Source organism: Crocodylus siamensis, chromosome 1 (assembly GCF_052110815.1).
Source record: "Crocodylus siamensis isolate JL-2025a chromosome 1, ASM5211081v1, whole genome shotgun sequence".
NCBI classification, from domain to species: domain Eukaryota; kingdom Metazoa; phylum Chordata; order Crocodylia; family Crocodylidae; genus Crocodylus; species Crocodylus siamensis.
Genome location: NC_143395.1, coordinates 389,997,570 through 390,019,011, shown reverse-complemented (window position 1 = coordinate 390,019,011; position 21,442 = coordinate 389,997,570). Strand labels below are relative to the sequence as shown.

Genomic DNA, 21,442 nt, shown 5'->3' with positions numbered 1-21,442 from the left:
TCTGCTGCCTGATCCGCTTCTCTGCCTCCTGATCCCTGCCCCATCTACCATTGTGTCGCCTGTCCCCTCCCTGATCTGCTGTGTGAAGCTTCCTGTGCAACTTTCTATGGTACTTGTGCCACAGGTTGACCACCCCACCTTAGAAAGTACAATAAATCTTTATGCCTTTACAGGAAAGTGACTTTTTCCAAATGTATAAAAACTGTGAAGAGGAGAAGATTTCATTTAAATATACTTACACCATAACGTTCAGTAATAATTTCCTCAAAATTGCGATTCTCTCTTTCAGCCTGCTCTTTCATCCTTTGGTATGATTTTTGCAGCCAACTTAAGCCACCATCTTCTACTGCAGTAACTAGAGAACAAAAAAATTGCATGCAATTTTTTTTATATTTCTGGTATATGTTGTGTGGGACATGGAACTTCAATTTAGCTCAGCAAGACCTATCTTACACACTTATATAGATTACTTCAGCTTTCTGGTTTCATCTTCTTGTACTTCATTCTCCAGCTTTTTCTTTAAAAAATAACCAACATTTTCTTACATTTTTCCTATCCTATCCTATGTGAAACAGAAAACAGAGGTAAAATCTTTGTCAATACTGGCAGCAAATAATTCTTCTCAAAATTCAGATTAGATTAATTCAAAAATAGGATGAGAGTTTTGATGGAGAATGTTCTTGGTTTCTCCACCAGAGCAGTTAGGAGTACATGGAAGTACAAGGATAAATGTAGATGCTGTGCACCTAGAGTATACGCACAAAGTAAAACAAGGAATCATTCAGATCAGCAGTAGTTGATGAAACAGAATTAAACTGTTTCACTGACTGACTGGAAAGGGAGTTTGCATTGCTTAAAAATGTCATATGTGAACTGAGAGGAACAGTGAATGCACGTGATGGAGCAGGGGTATAGGTTGTAGCCATGTTGGTCTAAGGACATAGGCAGACAAGGTTCTTTGGGTGACTCTGATATCTTTTATTAAATCAACTTAAATAGTTGGAAAAAAAAAATTCTTAGCAAGCTTTCAGGTTTAAAAACCCTTCGTCAGGCATACTAACTGCACAAGCTTCCTCAACCTCACAAAGGGTTTTTAAACCTGAAAGCTTGCTAAGATTTTTTTCAAACTATTTAAGTTGATATCAGAATTAAGTTGATATCAGATTCACCCAAAGAACCTAGTCTGTAATGAAGCAAGTATTCCTGGGACAGATATTTATACAATCAGTGTTTCATACACAAGGTAATTTGTACAACAAATGTAAGGGGGACATACCATTCTGAGGACCTTACAACTTAATTTTTACATATGAAGCAATGAGCAAGAACAACATACCATGGAAAGGTAGAAGTGCAATATTTACAATAATAAGATTATATCATTTAATTGTATTTTGATGGTATGGTTTACTTCCTTTAACCTTGCCTATTTTATTATATCTATATATAATCAGTATGTTTGCAAGATGGAGCAGTACAGGAGTAGTTGTATATTTTATACATTTATGAATTTTCATTTTCTTTTCTTCATTATCTTTCCTGATTCTGTTCTTTGCCACATACCTTATACACAAGACAAACTCCCTTTTCTGCAAAAATGAAATCAGTTACTAATAGTTTTTGGCTGGGGACATTAGCAGATCTCCCAAAATTTTGAAGGCATGTACCCTGCCGCTCTTCACCTCCCAGGGATAATATATCCCAGGGCAATCCTGTCCATATAACTGCTTATATAAGGGCTCTCCTACTGCTCCATGCCATCAGGATTCAAGGGGCCACTTTGCATATTTATAAATGGTGCGTAACATTGTGACTGCATTTTCTATCTTCACTTGATGGAAACAAGAAAGGATAACCCTAGGGTAAGGATTGAAGTGAAAAGGTTATAGAAATAATATTTTTTTTCACAAAATGCATCCATAATGTACTTCATTTAAATGTGACTCACAAAATTCTGTAGCTGAATATCTTAAAACTGCAATTTGTGTAATGGAATGAAAGGAACCAAATGAGATGTCAACAATTTATCATGTTCTAGGAGAATCATGCTTTCCTTTAATTAGTTCAAAATGGTGAATTTCTGTTTAGATACTAAAGGTCAAACCACTCAAGATCATAAACCAGTCAAGAAATATTCTGCAAACAACTTTACTATGATTTTATTTTAACCCATTATTTGGCATCAAATCCATATTTTTTTTTTTTTTTTTTTTTTTTACTTACATATCTTTATTGTACATTATTGAGTATTCTGTTATCCTGACTTGTAACAACCACAAAAAAAAATATCACTAGTAGGCATGAACTGATAAAGATTTTTTGGGCTGATACTAACTGCCGATTATTAAGCAGCCATATCAGCCAACACCAATCTGACTGCCAATATGCAGCCTGGCAGCTTGGAGAGCAGTGTCCAGCCAGTAAGTCTGTTGTGGGGAAGTAGCATGGGTGTGGGGGGGAGGGTACAGAGGCCGCCACAATGAGGGAGGGAGTGGGGCTGGAGCACGTGCTGCCCAGGCAGGGCGGGGCAGGGCACAGGACAGAGTCACAGGCGACTTCTCCGGGAAGCACAGGGGCCTGGACGGAGCAGTTCCCGCCACTGCACACACCCCCAGGGGAGGTACAGGAGGCACGTGCTCCCTCCCCACCACCAGAAAAAGGCTGGCGCAGCCCCAGCCACAAGCACGCAGTGGACAGTCTGCCTTCACACCGCACACAAATCTAGAGCCACAAGTCCCACCCCCCCCCGGGGTGTGCACAGCAGCAGCAGCAGCAGCTCACCCCCACCCCTTGGACAAGCCACCTGCGGCTCTGTCCCACACCTGCCCTGGCTGGGCAGCACCTACCCCTGCCCCAGCCCCACGCCCTCCCGCACTGTGGGGGCCTCAATCTGCTCCTCCCCATTCCCTTTCTTTCTCCCACACACTTTCCTCCCCCACAGACTAAACAACAGGATGCTCCTCTCCAAAATGCAAGGTTGCATTCCTGGCTGTGCGTGCGTATGCAGCATTTATCAGTGACATTATCAACTACATCAGCCAAAAAAGCCTATTACCAATAATGTCAATTTTCCTGTTATCAGTGTTGATATGATATGGACCAATGTATCGGTGCACCTCTAATCACTTGGATAAAGATAAGATATACAGATCAACTTTTATTATTAAAGTTCGCTTTTTACCGTTTTTTACTGAAGCTGCTTCTCCCTCTTCTGGTGGCAAGCCTGTACCACCATCTTTCCAGTAGGGGTTCAGCTCTCTTTCTGAAAGTTGAGACTGTAACAGAAACAAATTTTGTCTGCATATTTTTTGTACAAAGACTTCACTCTAACAATTGTTAATATGTTGTCAGTTATTCCATGAGACCTGCCTATGAACATATGAATTTACCCAAGTGACACTCTAATAGACATGACACTGTAATTTTACCTAAGTTTGGCAGGACACTGCAGATTTCAATTTAAAAAAAATATATATCTAGACTCCTTAAAGAGTGTCTGGTAAAGAAACAGCTAAAATTATTCACAAAAAGTAAATATATGGTATCTTGATGAAGTATTAATCTTTTTGATACTCAATAGCACTGTACATCAATTTGTTCACTATTCTCCTTCGAGAAAATCTCTCCAAGACAGCTTAACTGCAAAAGAAAGAGCATACTTTCAAAATGACAGAATATTAAATAAAAATTGTATAAGTTTCCCTCAATTTATGTAGTAGATGCGTTTCTGGAAAACTGTGCATAAACTGAATTTGCATAAAGGAAACCCATTTTATAATGTAACAAATACGGATATGTTCCCAAGGCGGTGAGGGAGGGAGGGAGGGAGTGAGGCTGGGGCTATGGAAGGGGTGGGGAGAGGGGTGCGGCATAGTCCAATGGCTGCAAGCAGCTGGCATCAGCCACTCCCAGGGCTCCAGCAGGGGCTGGGGACAGCAGTGGCACCAAGCTCTTCCCAGTGCAAGAGCAGGCTGAGACTGGCAGTGACGCCAGGCTCTTTCTAGCACTCGGTGTGGGTAGCAGCCTACAGTAGGATAAAAGCAGGCTGGGGCCGGTGGCCGCTGCAGGCTGGGGCCAGAAGCAGCACTGGGCTCTTCCTGATGCTTGGGGTGGGCCACAGCGACGGGAGGGCATCCGCTGCCACCCCAAAATTCACCATAGTCCCCCACCCCCAACCTGCCCTCCCAGCACCACTGCCAAATGCTACAAAGATCCCGGTGCCACTACTGGCCCCAGCCTCCAGCAGCCACTGGCCCCGACCTACAGCAGGATGAGAGCAGGCTGCCGCCAGCCCTGAGCACCAGGAAGAACCCAGTGCCACTGCCGGCCCCAGTCTACAGCGGCAGCCTACTCTCATCCTGCATGCAGAGCCTGGCACAGCCCTCACAGCCTACAGCCCTCTTGGGGTGCAAGTAGCAGCAAGAGCCTCACTTCCTCCCCCACCCTCCCTCCTGTGCCCTGCAACCACTCACAGGTTCCTCTGCTTTGCTTCCTGCTGCAGCCCCGAGAGCAGCCGACAGGCTGCGCCACACCCCCCCCCACCCCTTCCCCTACAGACTTCTCTCTCCAGGCCTCTGCTTCTCCCCACTCACCCCAGCCCCTGCTGCAGCAGCTGCAGGAGCAGCTGACACCACCTCCCTGCACCATGGCACAGCGCAGCCCAGGGACTGGGGTGAGCGGGGACAAGCGGAGCCCCAGAGCCAATCACATAAGAATGAATTTGCCTGGTATATAACTAATCTGGGGTATAAAAAGGGTCATTGCATAAGAGTGAATTTGTATATATAAAACTCACAAAAATCAAGGGAAACCTATAATATTCCACTGCATTGCTTTTACACAGAACTAAAGGAATCTGAAAAGAGGTAAATGAAGATCTCAATTCTTTGGGTTGCTTCCACTTACCTATCTTTAAATAAGTGATGTAAAAATCCATCAGCATATGTGTGTCAGTCTAAAAAATTACAGGGATATAGCAAGAGAGATAATATAAAATGTCTCTCTATTTCTAACCAAAAACAGCAGGGGTCAGATTTTCATGATTAAACCCCCAGGAACCAACAGGATTTTTGTCATAGTTTCATAGTTTCATAGTAGCTAGAGTCGGAAGGGACCTAGGTAGATCATCTAGTCCGACCCCCTGCCTTGGCAGGAAAGAGCACCGGGGTCAGATGACCCCGGCAAGGTGCTCATCTAACTTCCTTTTAAAAATCCCCAGGCTAGGAGCCTGCACCACTTCCCCTGGAATTGTCAATTTATTTAAAGTAAAAATAATTAATAGTAAAAAGGGCAGCTCTGGAAGAAGGGCTTAAGGATGCTAACATTCAACTCACAAATTAAGAGTAAGAAAAAGAGGCAACAGAAGTAACCAGAAGCACTTGGATGGCAGCCATTATAATTATATTTGAAAAAGTTTGCTTCTGAAACCATTTTTCAAAGGTTTGGGAGGGTAGGGTAGGGCTCTTTTTAAAGGGAAAGAAGTTTTCACAAGATAACTTCTCTGGAGATTGTGAGCAGAAACTCCAGCTATTTTCTGTTTTACGCAGTTCATTTAATCCAATTTTCTTTCTACACCACAAGGTGTGTAAGGCACAAGTCAGTCAGCAGCCAAGCAGACCCTGGGCCTGCAAGGTTGATGCTATCCCACTAGGTTAAATAACCCTTCCCTTTGCTTTGGGGATGTCAAATGGGTGGCTTGTTTGCAAAGCCTGTTATTCAACACTCTCAGAGCAAGACCAAACTTATTCCAACCAACACTATTTGTGGCTACTGGTGAACCTGCCTGCTTAAAATGTTTAACATTTGTTATTGCATCAGACCATATAGTCGGAATATCTGATACAGGAAATGACTCCAAAAACCATTAACTTCCCTCGGATAGACTTGTTGCTGTTCCACAACTCTGATCTATATGGGAGAATGCTTAATCCATTGCTATTAAGGATTCACTACTTAGTGCTGATGATACTAGATTTCCATTTTGGAGTGAGCTTTTGAAAAAAAGTGCTTGCCTTATTCACTCAAGTTATTATAGCAAAAACTTAGTTGCCAGATATGGGAGGTGGTGCCTTAATATGCATATTCATTAACAGTATTCAACTCCATCTACAAACAATGGGATCATCTGAGGTCAGACAGCCTTTCAAAACCTTCAACTTCCTTATTACAGACCTTGTTATTTACCAGACCTACTGATTTTTTTTTTCCTTACATTCTGTTAACCAGGAGGTAGGTATCACCACCACCACGCACCAACTTTACAAACAACATCCATTTGTGGAAAATTGATTTTCATGCCAGCGGTCTGCTGAATAGCAAAAATCAATGACAACAAAGAAGAGGCCACACCCTTGTCCAACCCTCATAACAGCACCAAAATTGTCAATTATTCCAGGTTGAAAATTGCACAATATCAGAGAATGGTGATTGTGGCTTCTTGATAAATGTTTCAGAAAACATGGATAATATTACAAAGGAATCCACGTATTTCCAGTGCTTGCCACAAGGACCGTCTACATGGTCAAAAATCAACAAAATGTGAATGAAACTTAAGATTAATAGCTAGTATTCACTGCTTTGTTTAACAATACTTAAGACTTGCTGTTGGTGGTATTGCAGACTCTGATTGATGGTCCAAAAGAGCGAGTTCCTAGGACAGGTATCATTATGAGCCCCTACTAATTGTTAGTCGCTTAAAACCATTAGGCAATTTTATGGCTATTCTTTTCTTCCATACATCCAGAGCTAGATTCTGTAGTCCATGCTTAGCAGAAAAATCACAGCAGCATTTTCATGTTCTGCTTGCTGCTTGCTTTGTGTAGATCTGCAGTTATTTTATCTGGGTCCACTGACTTGTATGTTTAGATGATGGGATCAAGGGCATGCTTTGCTCATTTATGAATGACACCGAGTTGGTGGAGTTGCGGGTATTGCAGAGGGTAGGGCTAGGATACAGAATGATCTGGATAGACTAGGAAAACGGTCTACAATCAACCAGGTGAGATTCAACAAGTTTGTTTCTTTTTGTTTGTTAATTTCCTCTTTCCCAATCAAAAAATGTTGAGGAGATTTCAATGGGATCTTGTGGTAGTAGTCATATTTTATTTACCGCTTTTAACAAAAGAATACTACAAAATGAACAATAAAGTTTATATTATATAAATGTTGCTCAAAGAATATGAGATTGTACATTCTGCCACTTCAACAAAATTAGAACAGAGCACTGTATACAAAGAACAGATAAAATATGCATATAATTGTTTGACTACAACCTTAGTAGTAAAATTAATACTTCATTAAGAATTTTACCCTAAACTACCACCATGTAATTTAACAGTCTGCTTTCAAAATCCGGTCTTTAACATGGTAAATTGCCAAATAAAGATCAGGGATCAGAGCATAAGCTGTTCTTAGCATAATTACTGTATTTACTCAAATCCAAGATGAAATTCTCTCTCCCCCCACCCCCACAACATAGAGCGAAAGGGGAAGCCTTATCTTGGATTCGAATACTTGCTGGCTGGCAGCTGCTGTTGCCCCATCCCTGGCCCCAGCACCATGCTACCACCTACACCAAGCCAGTCTGGCTCATGTTGTGGGGCAGGGGGCACACAACAGGGGGAGCACAATGGAAGCATAGCATGGCTCATGTTGTAAGAGTGGGGGGAGGTGGCACCTAAGGGAACACCAGATAGGAGGGGAGGCATGTATGACAGACTGCACACTGTGGGAAGCATGGGAGAAGAGACACAGAGAAGATCACATGGTGGGGGGCAAGGGAGTTGTGCAGGGGAAACCACACAGCCTGTCCCCTTCCCATTTAGCTCTGGCTCTGGCTCCAGCCCCAAATCTGACCCTAACCTAACCTAGCCCACAGCTGCCATTGCTGCTTCTGCATGGCTGGGGCAGTTCAGGGCTGCCATCAACTGCCCTGGAGATTGAGCCACTACAGAAGGTAAGTGGAGGTGGGGCAAGGGACCAGGGGGACGGGGCAGAGCGGTAAGGGTCTAGCTATCTGCCTGTCTACTGCTGCCTTCCCTTCTGCAGCAGCGGACAAGGGAAATTTAAAATAACCTCCCAATAATTATAATTATTATTATTATAACTATAAAAAAATATAAGATGTGTATTACTTTCCACAGAATGTAGTTATTGTAGGATCATCGTAAATGCAAAGTCATCTTGGATTGAGGTAAATATAGTATGTCTCTTAGGGACAACTGCATGGTGCGGCAACCAGACTGAGTAATTTTACAGGTTAACTAAAACTAATTAAGCAACTGAGTACATTTGGCTTGTGTGCCTCATTCTACACAGCTTCAGCGTCATGGGTTTGCACTTGTATAATTATCATGAATGGCGTGTGCCCCCAGCAGCTGGGGGGGCATGGCTACACTGGCAGCAGCGGGAGCACGGCAGCAGTAAGCTGGGGGCTCCCACAGATGCCACTGGTACCATCAGCAGTGGGAGTGGAGTCGGGGGGAGGGGCGATTGCCTACCAGGGGTTGGCAACCACCCACAGGTGCTGCCAGCAGCAGCGGCAGCAGCCAGCAGCAATCATGGGCCACCCACAGACCCACCTTTTTGTAGCATGCATCCCCTATGCATCACCCCGATAAATACTTTGGTAGAAATTTCCCTTAGACAGTAAAACTATTTTAAAAACCCCTAAAAATAGAAATGCTTAATAGTAATGGTCAGTATACAACAATTTAAGATCTAATCTACCCACAGATTAAGATCACATTTCCTGTGTACAAGACTAGTATTAAAATACATATTTGCAGAGACCTGATAGAAACAAAAAATTAATTCAAAGAATATGAACACCCTGAGGAAGAAATTTAAAATGTTATTGTACTATATATGCTATTTGCTTGTGGCATGCTCTATTACAGGGGTTGTCAACCAGGAGTACGCCTACCCCTGTGGGTACTTGGGAAGGCCTCAGGGGGTATGCGATGGTAGTTTAAAAGCAGCAGCACAGGGGGTGGGGCTGCTGCTGTGTGCCACTTCCCCATGCCCAGGTACCTCCACTTTTCTGCACCGCCCATAGACAGCAGAAGTGGGGAGATAACAGGGCTTATCCCCCCCACCACAAAAGCAGGGCAGCTGTAGGGCTGCAAGGAGCCCAGCCACAGGTTTCCAGCAGCTGCAGCATGGGTGGGAAGGGGCACATGTACAGCGGTGACAGAGGAAGTGGGTCTAGGGGCATGGGGCTAGGGCAGGCACTTGGGGCAGAGCATGGGACTGAGCCACAAGTGCCTCGTCGAGGGGACATGGCTCCTGCTGCTACATGCACGCCAGGAGGCATGGGAGTCGGGGGGAAGTATGCTCACAGATCTGCACAGGGCAGGGAAGGCTGGGGCCAGTGCTGTACTGGGCTCTTCCTGGGAGGGAGGACACTGCTGGGAGGGGAGCAGCAGAGATAGAAGGGGGCTGCAACCACCCCAAGATTCACCATAACCCATCTGACCCCCCACCCAGAGTGCAGCACACCTGCATCACCACCCCTGCCGAAAGATCCTAGAGCTGCCCCAGCCACAGCGTGCAGCGGCAGCCCATCCTGCCCCATGCAGATCTAGGGACAAACACCTCCCCGTACCTCCCAGGACATGTGCAGCAGCAGCAGCCACCACCCCTCCCTGCACCCCCAGATTTGTTGGTGCAGGGGTGGTGCCAGCACTGGGCAATGATCCCAGGCATGGGCAAAGGGATGAGCGCAGCAGGCCCCAACCCTGGCTCAACTCTACTCCCTCCCTACCCCTGTCAGGTCCTAGCCAGCCTCCCTCCCACCCCCCCCACAGACTTTCCCGCAGTCAGCCATAAGCACCCCCCACTGATGCCATACCAGAAGGGGATACAGTCCAGAAAGCGTACACTCCTTAAAAAAGGTGCAGAGGAGAGCCACACGCATGATCAGAGGTCAGGAAAACAGACCTTATGAAAAGAGGCTTAAAGCCATGAGACTCTTCAGCCTGGAAAAGTGCAGCCTCAGGGGCGATCTGGTGGCCACCTATAAGTTTATAAGGGGTGCTCACCAGGATCTAGGAGAATGTCTGTTCACCAGAGCGCCCCAAGGGATGACAAGGTCAAACAGTCACAAACTCTTCCATGACTGTTTCAGGCTGGACATAAGGAAGAACTTCTTTACTGTCCAAGCCCCCAAGGTTTGGAATAGACTGCCACCAGAGATAGTTCAAGCACCTACTTTGAACACCTTCAAGAGACATTTGGATGTTTATCTTGCTGGGATCCTATGATCCCTGCTCACTTCCTGCCCCTGGGGCAGGGGCTGGACTCGATGATCTTCCAAGGTCCCTTCCAGTCCTAATGTCTATGAAATCTATGACATCTAAGGTTGAAAAGCCCTGCTCTATTAATATATGCCTATGGTCTGAGTTAGCTCACAGCTAATCTTTAAAGGAGAAAATCTGCTTATTTCCACAACAAAAAGAAAACCTGGATCCCGGTGTATAACTAACAGTCACTAATATAAAATGACCATCATGAATGCACTATTTTAAAAATCCAATGGGCATCTATACATGTGCTCTGGGGTGGGATAGGGGAGGCCTTTAATTACAGCAGCTCTGAGAGTCACTTTAATTGAAGTGCTTCAAAATTGCAGCAGGGACACTTTAACTGAAGTCTGTTGAACGAGCTTTAGTTAAAGTACCCCCACCACTATTTTGAAACACAGGGATGCTGAATACACATGACGTGGAGTGCACTAATTAGTACATTCCAGCAGACTTACAGTATACTTAATCGAGTCTGTTCTGACACATGCCAATTAGCACACATCAGAGCAGAGATCATCACGTGTACAGTACCCAATATGTTCATCCCTCCTTGTCAGGTCCCTGTGACAAGGTATTTAGCAGAATTTGCAGATTCACTGAAATCTGACCGGGCCGTGCCATGAGTGCATCTGCTATAACCTTGAAGTTGCAATCTCTAAGCTGTCAACCACACACTTTAACACCCATAGCACCCCAGCCCCCAATACAACGTGAGAAATATATAAGAAAAAACAAGATGTGCCCAACTAAACTATATACTATATTAGTAAAATTTCCTTGTACCTGTTCAATTTCCCGAGCTCTCTCTTGCTCCAGTATTTTCTCTTTCTGTTTTTCAGCTTTGAGTGATGCTACAGATGTGGTTTTCATGGCCATAAAATCAAAGGTCATCCATTCATCTCTCTGTTTCATGCAAAACAAAATAAAACCCATGTTCCATTACATTTAATAGATATATATGGGTTAACTATTAAACTAAGAATTAGAAATATATATTTGCAATATACAATAGAGATTTCACACTTCTAGGTCTTAAAAATAAGTTGTACATAAAACACTATTGTTTGTAATATCTTTAATCATTGCTGGGCTTTTGGTTGTATTTGTGCTGGTCTAAAGACATAGGCAGGCAAGGAGAGAAAAGAAAGAGGAAGATGGGGGGGAGGGAAGAAAAGGCTGTCACAGCATGGGGTCCCCAGGGATGGCCATGACATCCCTAGTGCTCCATGACCGTGCCAATCTTGCCCAACAGGCACCCTTTTTCTCGCCTGCCACGTCTTGTTGGTAGTTATAATAAATAGGGAGGCTGCACTTGAGTTTGTGTTTGAACTCAGTCCTGATGGACCCCACTGTACCTTGTGGGTTCTTGGACCCCTTTTTGGTCCTGCTCAAAATAGGTGCCTCACGGGACATGCTAAGCCTTATGGGCTAGATGCATGGCTCCAAAACCACCCCTTTAACCATGCCCCAAGTCTCGTAGATGGTATTTAAAACGTTGCCTCTCTGGTGCTTTGCTATAGTTCGGCCTCCTGCCATCACCAGGCTCTCCGCAGCCCTGTCTCTGTACCCACACTGGCGCTGGGCACTGCTCACCCCCTTTGTCACTGTGCTCCCCTGGTGCTGGGGTTCCCACACTATATTGGGCCCCCAAGGAGGCCTCCTCATTCCCCAACAGCCTTAGCCTGGTCCACCAGTTTATTAACAGCAATGAAAATATGAGCCCCTGGGCTATAACATAATACAAGCAGGTCAGGGTGAACTCTGTCCTTTTTAAAAAGTCAAACTTCTCCCCAGCACTAAGTGCTTTGTAGGCCAGGGTACCTGGTAAGCTCCTGGAGCCCCATTAGGCCTACATCAGCATATCAGGCAGCCACCAGCATCCCTGGACAATTCTTCCCAGGAGGCTCCCTCCCCTAGCTACTGCCAAAGAATTAATTCCTGCTGGTCTCAGCCCTGGGTTTTATATGTGCCCAGAGCCTTGCCTTCTTCCAGTCAGCTGACCAGGTGCAGGTGCAGGCTCAGGCTAATTCCTTTGTTAGCCCGCTGCCATAATAACCTGAACCTGTGGGGTTTCTGTCTGGCTCTTACAGCCCTCTCCCTAGGCAGTTTCTGCTCTTAAAGGAGCAGGCACCTTAGTGCCCTGCAACAGGGTACAATATCAGATCTGGCAGGTACCCGGTGAATCAGATGTCAGGCAGGTTCGTAACGTGTCATAAATCCAATGTCTATATTGACTCCATCCAATAGATTTATGAATCCCACCCTCCTTTTCTACCCCTTGTTTTCCAAATTTGCATCTATTTATTTTTTCACAGACAGGCTATTTTCTACCTTGGAAAACTACTACAGTAGAATCTCCCTTACTTACTTTGGCTTTTACCCCCCTTGCTTCCCCCACCTCCACCTACAGTTTTCCTAATTTCCACCTATTTACATTCTCACTGACATCCTGCCACCTTTTTAGCTTCTTTCATTCCTTGGAGTTTCAGAACTGCAGAGACTTCCTATGCCTGAAGAAGGGTGCTTGTGTCCGAAAGCTTGCACAGAACTTTTTTCTAACTACTCAATTGATCTAATAAAAGATATCACATCTACACAAAGAACCTTGCCATCTTTAATCATTAAAATTCATTGCATATTCAGACTTACAAACTTTCTTAACCATTTCAGATGTATATTCTAAGTACTATATATGAACTAGCAAATGTATGGGTGCATGCAAATTTAGAGTTAATACTGGATTACAGATTTCTTTCATCACTGAACATTGTTCAAGGTATACATTTGATCTGAGAGAATGATGTACATGTTAGATAGTTTTAGAAAAAAATGACAATTAATCATTTCTACTACATTTGGCTTTATGATCCCTTGAGTCTAATTTAGCAAGCACAAAATCTGCAATTAGTCATAGGGTACAGTTCTTCACTCTTAGAAACCTAGGTAACTTAAATGTGTTCACAAATTAAGAAAATAGATCTGCACGTTCCGTGAACTGTATCCACATCTGCAGGGATAAAACCGCTTTTACAAAAGCAAGGGCTATATGAAAGCCATTTTAAAAATCAGAAGTAGCATCTCAAGAAAAAAAAGTAGCGTAAATAACCTGAAACAGTCAAATCGAAAAACTAGTGGAAACAGGTAACTCCTAACAGGTAGTCATATTCCCCCCGTACTACCACATGCAGAGAACACACAACAGTACAAAGAACGCAAATGCATTTGGAATCATCAAAAGAAAGCACTATGATGCATGATATATGAGACTAATCCATCAAAACAAAAATTTGTAATGCCTCTGTGTATACGCTAGCAACAAAGGGAAAAATATTCTGTTCTTGAAAGCATGAACAAGCATGTAGAACAAAGACGAAATAGTATTAATTTATGATCGTTGATGTTTCAAGCCTCAAACCATAATCTGAAAATGCCACACTCTCAGTTATTTAAAACCAAACCCGCTAGATGACAAGTGGGACAAATCCACACATGTAAAGCAGAAAATACTCTACCTAAAGGAAATTTGGGATAAAGAGAAGAAACAGAAAGGGTTTAAAAGAACCCCACCAATTTGCAACAGTCTAAGTGAGCCTCTGTGAAAGAAATGCTATACAAAATTCAGTGTTCTTCTGGAGTACAAATGCCCATTACCAACAACAGATCTTTGCATTGGGATTGCAACATTCTGCTGTTCCAAAAATAGTTGTAAAGAACATTTGTGATTCAGAGGCCTTCATGAAATCAACTCCCTTTAAAAAAAGAAGTATAAAACCCCCTAAAACATATTATCATCTTTAAGTCATTAGAACGTGTCAAGGAAAAAGTTATGTAATCATTCTACTAATCCTTAGGGAGTCCAGAAATTGGAAAAATCCTCAAAATATCACCACCTGAACTCCCAATATGACAATCAACTAGTATATCAATTCAGAGTCCACCTAGAATTTTGGCAAGGAAGCAAATGACCTTGGCTAAAGCAGAAATCTAAAAAAATATGCCTTACAATTTGTAAGTAAAGAATAGACCTGCCCAATGTAGAATTTATTCAGTCACCTGTATTGTCTATTGAGCAGCCAAAAGAAAGAAGAAACATAAATGTAGAAACGCTATAGGACACTAGGGAGGTACAGGGTGTGCAGGGGACACAAGAGGGAGGGAAAGGTAGAAAATGGTGCTAGTAGCTAGGGGTGGAACTCATGATATACCATAGCAGCACAAAATATAAGATTTTTGAACAGCATAAATCTGATTTATTACCTAGAATAGCAGTGGGTGACGAGAGCTATAGCATTAAACCTATACTTGGAGGAATTCATTTAAGACCTGGAAAATCAGACCGTGGCCTCACCCTCCCTGACTACCCAGCCCCTCACTCCTTTCCTCCCTACCCCTGCCATGCTCCCTGTGTTCCCTGCCCCCATGCCCCTAGTCCCTTCTCCCTGTCCTACCTCTGGTGCCTGCTCCCTTGCCCCCTTGTGCCTGTGTCAGGCACAGGGGAGCAAGGGAGCAGGCACCAGGGGCAGGACAGGCAGCAAGAGTCAGGCATAGGCACAGGAGGAAAAAGGACAAGAGGTATGGGGGCAAAGAGCATAGGGCACATGGGGAACAAGGGGTGAGGGGGCAGGCACAGAGGGCAAGGCCAAGGGTCTGCCACCCCTGCCTCCACTGCTTTCCCTACCACAGCACTCAGGGGACAGAGTTCAGATGATCTTCCACTAATTTGATTCTGTACATGGAAAAATAGAACAATTATTTATCTTCTATATAATCTAATTTTTGAGGGTGGTTGTCTTAAATTCAAAAGCCTCTTGGATTCAGGTATGTATGGTACAGGGCTGCTTACCTGTAAGGCAGGATTTTCTGAAGTATCCAACTGCTCTGTACTGATTTTCCAGGTTTTTTCTGTACTAGATGACTGTGATGCATTCGACTCAACCCAATCAAATGAAGAACCCTAAGAATAATAGTGTGGTTAGTTGAGGAAAAATAAAGTGTTATCAGCAAATGAAAAACAAATCTTATGAAGCCATTATAAATTGATCAAAAATACACTATTGCCAAGAAAAATGTACTGAAGTGAATTAGTTGATGTAACCATATCAAATAACAAGTAAGTTTCCCCCTACGACATTACAGAAGTTGAAAAATATTATGTTTTAATGCAAAGAGAACTATAAGGCAGTTCACTAAAGCGTCGAAGCTGCTCTAGTAATGCTTGGAAACAAACAAGAAACACCTGCTTCTGGTTTTATGGAACTACAATAGAAATAAATGTAATTTTGAAATCAGTGAACAAAACATTTCTGTGTTCTTTTTCAAGACTTGCAGGTACTAAAGTAGATAGTTTACATCCTACATCTACTGTGTACATTTTAATAGTCTCATTATCACATTTGTATCATCCTTGTCACATTGAAAGGGTAAATGTGTCTGAGAGAGAAAGAGTTTTCTAGAGTGCAGAGATTTTGCTCTTGTACCAACTGCCTCTGCTGATAACTTTCTCTGCTATTTATAGAAACCTGTCATGGGAACAGGAGACTTTGGATCAAAGGTATTAGTCAGGAGTGTGCTGCATCTTGGGACTTAGTGATGCAATTTGTGGCTTTTGATGCTTCCCACAGGAAACATGGGAACAATTTGTGGTTACAGTTATTACCCATAGGTCAAGAGAAAAAAAAAAGAAGGAAAACCACATGGCTCAACTTCAGATATTTGCTCCTGCAAAAAGAGTTTAATTCTACTGAACACTCACTCATTTCAAGAACAGAAATCTTGTAAAACTGTTAGTTTCTTAGGCCCCTGGTACACATTACACTGAAGATGTGATTAACTAGTGAATTGCATCTTAAGTTATTACCCAGCCACACATTAATACAATTACGAACTCTGGATCAGCTGGGGACAACCAACTGCAGAAGCACGGAGTGCATTCCCATGGCTGGGTGTCCGGGTCAGCTGATGGGGCTCCCAGCCATAGGAGTGCATGTTGCATATCTGTAGCTGAGAGCTCCATCAGCTAACAGGCCCCTACCCATGGGAGCTTGTTACTTGCCAATGTAGAGGGAACCTGGACTGCCCCTGAACTAGCAAAAAAAATGTAATGGGATCTGATGCTGGATCCCATAATCAGGCCTCTTGACATGCATGTGCGGCATGGTAGGAAGCATGATTGCGGGGATCCCACAGCAGATCCCACCATGCCTTCACTGCATGTCTGCTAGGGACCTTACAGTTACAGGTAGCACTACACAATGAAAAGAAGAAATTCAAATGATGACACCTTTTAAATTAATGAAATTTTATAGCAGCAGAACTATTACTGTTAACATGTAATGCCATTCTTCAGCAAAAATAAATAACAAGCCTCAATGTTAGTGATAACTTCTTTCCATGCATGCTAGATATAAAAGCTTTTTGTTTCTTTTTTTGAAATAAGCCTCTCAAGCTAGTACCTTAAGTTTATTACTTACTGAAGAACTATCAGATGACTCATCTTTTTTTTCGATTTTTTGCTTTTTGCTTTTCTTCTCTTTTTTAGGTTTTCTTGAATGTTTATCCTTTTTTTGCTTTTTCTTCACAGAATGTTCCTGCATAAGCCAAGCATTTATGAGATAAACCAAACTAAAAAGTATAAGAAAGACCAATGTCTACCTATCAAATCACATTACAAAAATCAACTGTGCACATAACTGGCCATTGCTGCATACTTTTATCATATTCCTTCTCACATTCCTTCTAACTGTCTCTCACAAAGATAGGGAATGTTTTTCAGAACATATTCCTCAACATTGGAAACTTTTTTTCTGAACATATAATCAAAGCAGAATAATTATACCTAAAGACACACTTAGTTTATTCTAACTTCAACTATATTTTCTTTGTGAATCATTCCATCTGCACAGCTCTTTGCTTTTTGTGGTGGAGGGTATGGGTGGGTGGGTACTCTAGGTGCGTGTGTGTGGGTGGGTGGATGTGTGTATATGGGGTTGTAGGGGAGAGCGTGGGGGTGAGTGTGGATGCAGGTGGGTATGGGCGGTTAGTGGGAGGCTGTGGAGTGTGTGGAGGGGAAGGGGTATATGTGACTGGTGTGTGCACCTAGCAGTGAGCAGGGCTCCCCCCAGAGGCACAGAAGGGTTTGTGGGGCTGGGGAGGGGTGTGAGGTTTGTGGAGGGTGTGAGTGGGTGCAGTGTTTGTGTGGTGTGTAATTGCGTGTGGTTGTGTGGGGGAGGGTTTCTTGGTATGGTAGTGTGTATGGGAGCCCCCCAAAGCTGGTCAGCCCCCCACCCTGCAACAGCCCAGAGCCCACACACCCTGCAGCAGATCCCCATCACTGCCAACAGCAAACAGTCCCAGTGTGCCCTGCACCTGCTCCAGACTCACCCCTACTAGAGTGGATCAGCCAGAATAAGCACATCAGCCAGAACCCAGGCAAAGCCCCGACACAGCCTCCCCTGCACCTGCTTGACACCACCGAACCGTGGAACATCCTGCCACCCCAGGCACACAGTGGGGCTGGGGCGGCTCTGCAGCTGAACTGCCTTTTTAGGCAGCAGTGGCTCCTTCCGGCTACTGCCACTAGTGGCCCCAGCCCCACAGGACCGGCAGGGACCCACACTGCACAGCCCTGACCCTGTGCACCCTGCGCTCGTCCACCCAGGCTCACCAGCAGCAGCGCAGAACAAAAGATGTTGCTCAGTGCAGGGGGAAACCAACCCCTACCCATCCACCTACCAGTGGTTCCTGCTGCGGCCTCCTAGAGCCTAGAGCTGCGTCTGCTCTGCACCGCACTGCTATCGCTGGGCAACCCAGAGGCGGTGGTGACGGTGGCAGAGATGCAGCCCAGTCTGGCGCAGTGTGGGCTCTGGGTGGCTGCAACCTGAATGACTAGCAGTAAGAGGAGAAGGGGCTGCTTTTCTCCTGCACTGAGCAAACTTTTGTCCCATTCCACCACTGCTGAGCCTGGGCAGGCAAGCTCAGAGCAGGTGTGCAGTACACAGGGTCAGGGCTGTGCAACACGGGTCCCCGCTGGTACCACAGGGCTGGGGGGAGCAGCAGCAGCTGGAAGGAGCTGCTGCTGCCTGAGGTGTCTAGAAAGGCAGTTTAACTGTGGAGCTGCCTCAGCCCCACTGCGTGCGCAGGGAGCAGCAGGATGCAGCATGGCTGGATGGTGCCTGGGCCAGGTGGGATCGAGGGACCTGCCACAAGCCGGATCTGGCCTACAGGCCTATTTTGCCCACCTCTGAGCTAGACTGTTCTCAGGGGTGGCAGATGACAGAACAAGGAGCAATGGTCTCAAGTTGCAGCAAGGGAAGTTTAGGTTAGATATTAACTCTTTCAGTAGGAAAATAGTAAAGAACTGGAACAGGTTACCCAGGGAGGTGGTGGAATCTCTGTCACTGGAGGTTTTCAAGATCCAGCTAAACAAGCCTTGGCTGGGGTGGTCTAGTTGAGGATGGTCCTACTTTGAGCAGGGGGTTGGACTAGATGACCTCCAGAGGTCCCTTCCAACCCTCATTTTCTATGACTCCTGCTACATTGTGCAAAGCCTCCTAGAAATTCTGAGATTTGGGGTCAAGCTAGTCAACTCTGAGGATTTTTCTTCTGGCTTCCCATAATTCCTTGATGTTTTGTAAACCAGCAACATTTTCAAATTACTATCAGGAAGCATGAAGAGAATACTGCTAAGTGCCACAATCCTGACAATCATTAATATATATAGACTATTCCAGAAGTATTGATGGTCACATGACCAGATGACACTGGATGGCAGCGCCAGTGATCCCCCAGTGATATAGGTAAAGGATGAGGTCAAGTAGTTATTTCTGCAAGACATTTTCCTGAAGTGAATTCTCTTGCTAGACTGCAACTTTTGAGCTCAGTAAACTATTACCAGCTGGCAGGAAAAAGAAGAGCAATACTATGGCAGCAGAACTTCAGGAATGACAAAAGGCCACTTGTCTGGAAACCAAGATGTAAGTTTTCCTGAATAACTAGATAACAGAAAGGAGTTTTATTAACTGTATGTAAATAGCTGCAGGATAATGATGCAGCATATATTTAGGAGAATGAAAGAAAGGTGCAGGCTCCTTGTGAGCCATGTATACCTCACTATGTAGTAACTGTTTGCTAAGTTTTGCACGACATCTGCAAGAGCAGAGAGAATATTTTTCCAAGGCTGAGACAGGACCACAGATTCCCTGATGTTCAAACAGCCAGGAAAAATACTTTCCATTTGGTAAGAAAAACCCAGGGTCAAGGTGCACAGTCCTCCTGCTCTGAAGCCAGAGAAAGCAGACGGAGAATTTATATTTTCTAACCAAGCGAAGATTTGTGTAGACATCTGAATGGGAATTGATGTTTAGGGGGAGATGTCCCTCAAATTTCACAGCCAGGTTTTTCCATAATAAAAATCACCATCAAGTCAAAGTAGAAATATAAACTAAAGCCCGGACAGAACACACCTAAAGTGCTACACGCATCTGTTCTGGCTGGTCTCAAAAACATGAATAGATGGGGATGGGGGTCAGTCCTGGAGCTGGTGTGCCAAGGGAAGGGTCTTACTTTTGGAGGACTGAAAGTGAGCTCTGTGCATTGCACTCCCCCCCATTACCGTGCGTTTTCTTCAGGGCTCAGGACATGAAATGATTTGCAGGGGGAGGAGAGCTAGTCATAAATACAGCCCCAGGCTGTCGCCAACATAACTATTTGATTCTTCACTGTTTTCAGCAGCCTTTCCTGCACACTTTTTCCTGTGTCCAGCCATTCCTTTTCTACATTCAATGGTCCCGGGACAGCTTCTCTCTATAGTGAAAGAAACATTCTGCAGACGTTCATTTACAAGTCAACAAATATTTCCTTACCCACCTTCTTTTGCTTCTCTCAAAGTTTGCAGATCTTCAGCAGCTGATAAAATTTATGTCCACAAAGATCAAGATGCTTTAAGTGTTGCAGGAACAGAGAGACAGCACAAGTACTTATGGTCTCAATACTTGTCTCTATGCCAGCAACAGTAAAAATACTACTTTTCTCCATTTTGAAATACCATTACCATCCGCACTTCCCAGTCTGGGGCATGCTTGGAGAGATGATAAGTTCCATCTCACTTACCTTCCTATAGGTTTCTGGTGGGCCAAGACTATGCCAGGAGGGAATAACAGGGACTGTAAAGTGGCTGTGTACTTCTACTGGCTGCAGGATAGTCAGGCTGTAGTTGGTGCCTTTGAAAATTAGAAATGTACCCTCATTGTTGCATATCTTACTGAATACTACAAACAACATACGTCTCAGCCACTATTTTTATATGGAAGAAATTAAGAGTCAAACTGAGCTAAAGAAATGCTTATCTGGCCCACTACTCCATATTATATTTCTATTTAGATTTTGCCAATGTTAGTCCCAAGGCATAGACTCTCAAGAGATTCCTTTCTAAAATAACTTTCAAAGGCTGCAAATCTTTTGGTTTACCAGACAATAATGGAAAGCTAACAGGCAAACCCAATCATTTACTTCTCCATCACCTTTTCCAGTTCCTCCACCCGTTTATTCACATCATCCAGCATCCATGTGTCCTCACCACGCAGTCGCTTGAGTTCTTTGCATCTCTCTTCTTTCTCGTAATCCGCTTTGGCCTAAACAGAATTTAGGGTCAAGAAAGGGTGGATATTAAGATGAATAACAGGTTTTCGCCGTAACACACCTCAAGTATCCCAAACCAAAAACAAAGCACCATATACGCTGAAACCTGGGTAGAATGCCATATTCTCATATTATGCTATATTGCTGCAGAAGCATTTCTACAAAGTTGCTTACTGCTAAGAAAAATAGACCTTTTCAAAGACAAGATGTAGCATAAATCTGAACATATCTGACGACCTAAGCCTTATCCTGTATGTCACCCCATTTCACCTTTTCATTATGAGTATTATCCAGAACAAGCTTCAGAGAGAAACCTTTTAGAGTCGAACCTTTACTATTTAAACCTATTTTGCAAGAATTAGACCAAAAAGCAAAAGACTAATTTGATCTCCAGGTCTCCCCAAACTTCACCCCCCACCTTTGTTTTTCCTTTTTTAATTAAAATACAATTTCTTCAGAAACCAATAAAATATACAGTAGTGTAATCAACACAGAGGCCCAAT

General features: G+C 44.0%; 1 protein-coding gene across 2 annotated transcripts in view; it reads right to left on the bottom strand.

Annotated features, from left to right (window-relative positions):
• CWF19L2 (CWF19 like cell cycle control factor 2) overlaps window positions 1-21,442 on the bottom strand; it is a 167,019-nt gene that overhangs the window by 116,718 nt on the left and 28,859 nt on the right. The window contains exons 2-8 of one of the 2 annotated variants that reach the window (XM_090029881.1): window positions 20,878-20,932; window positions 20,412-20,521; window positions 16,775-16,891; window positions 15,148-15,258; window positions 11,088-11,207; window positions 3,182-3,275; window positions 240-355 (exon numbers count right to left, since the gene is read on the bottom strand). In XM_090029881.1, the coding sequence (XP_089886007.1) occupies window positions 240-355; window positions 3,182-3,275; window positions 11,088-11,207; window positions 15,148-15,258; window positions 16,775-16,891; window positions 20,412-20,521; window positions 20,878-20,932 (723 nt within the window). Of the gene's footprint in view, window positions 1-239; window positions 356-3,181; window positions 3,276-11,087; window positions 11,208-15,147; window positions 15,259-16,774; window positions 16,892-20,411; window positions 20,522-20,821; window positions 20,933-21,442 lie in introns of both variants that reach the window. The other variant, XM_090029890.1, reaches the window with a different exon arrangement.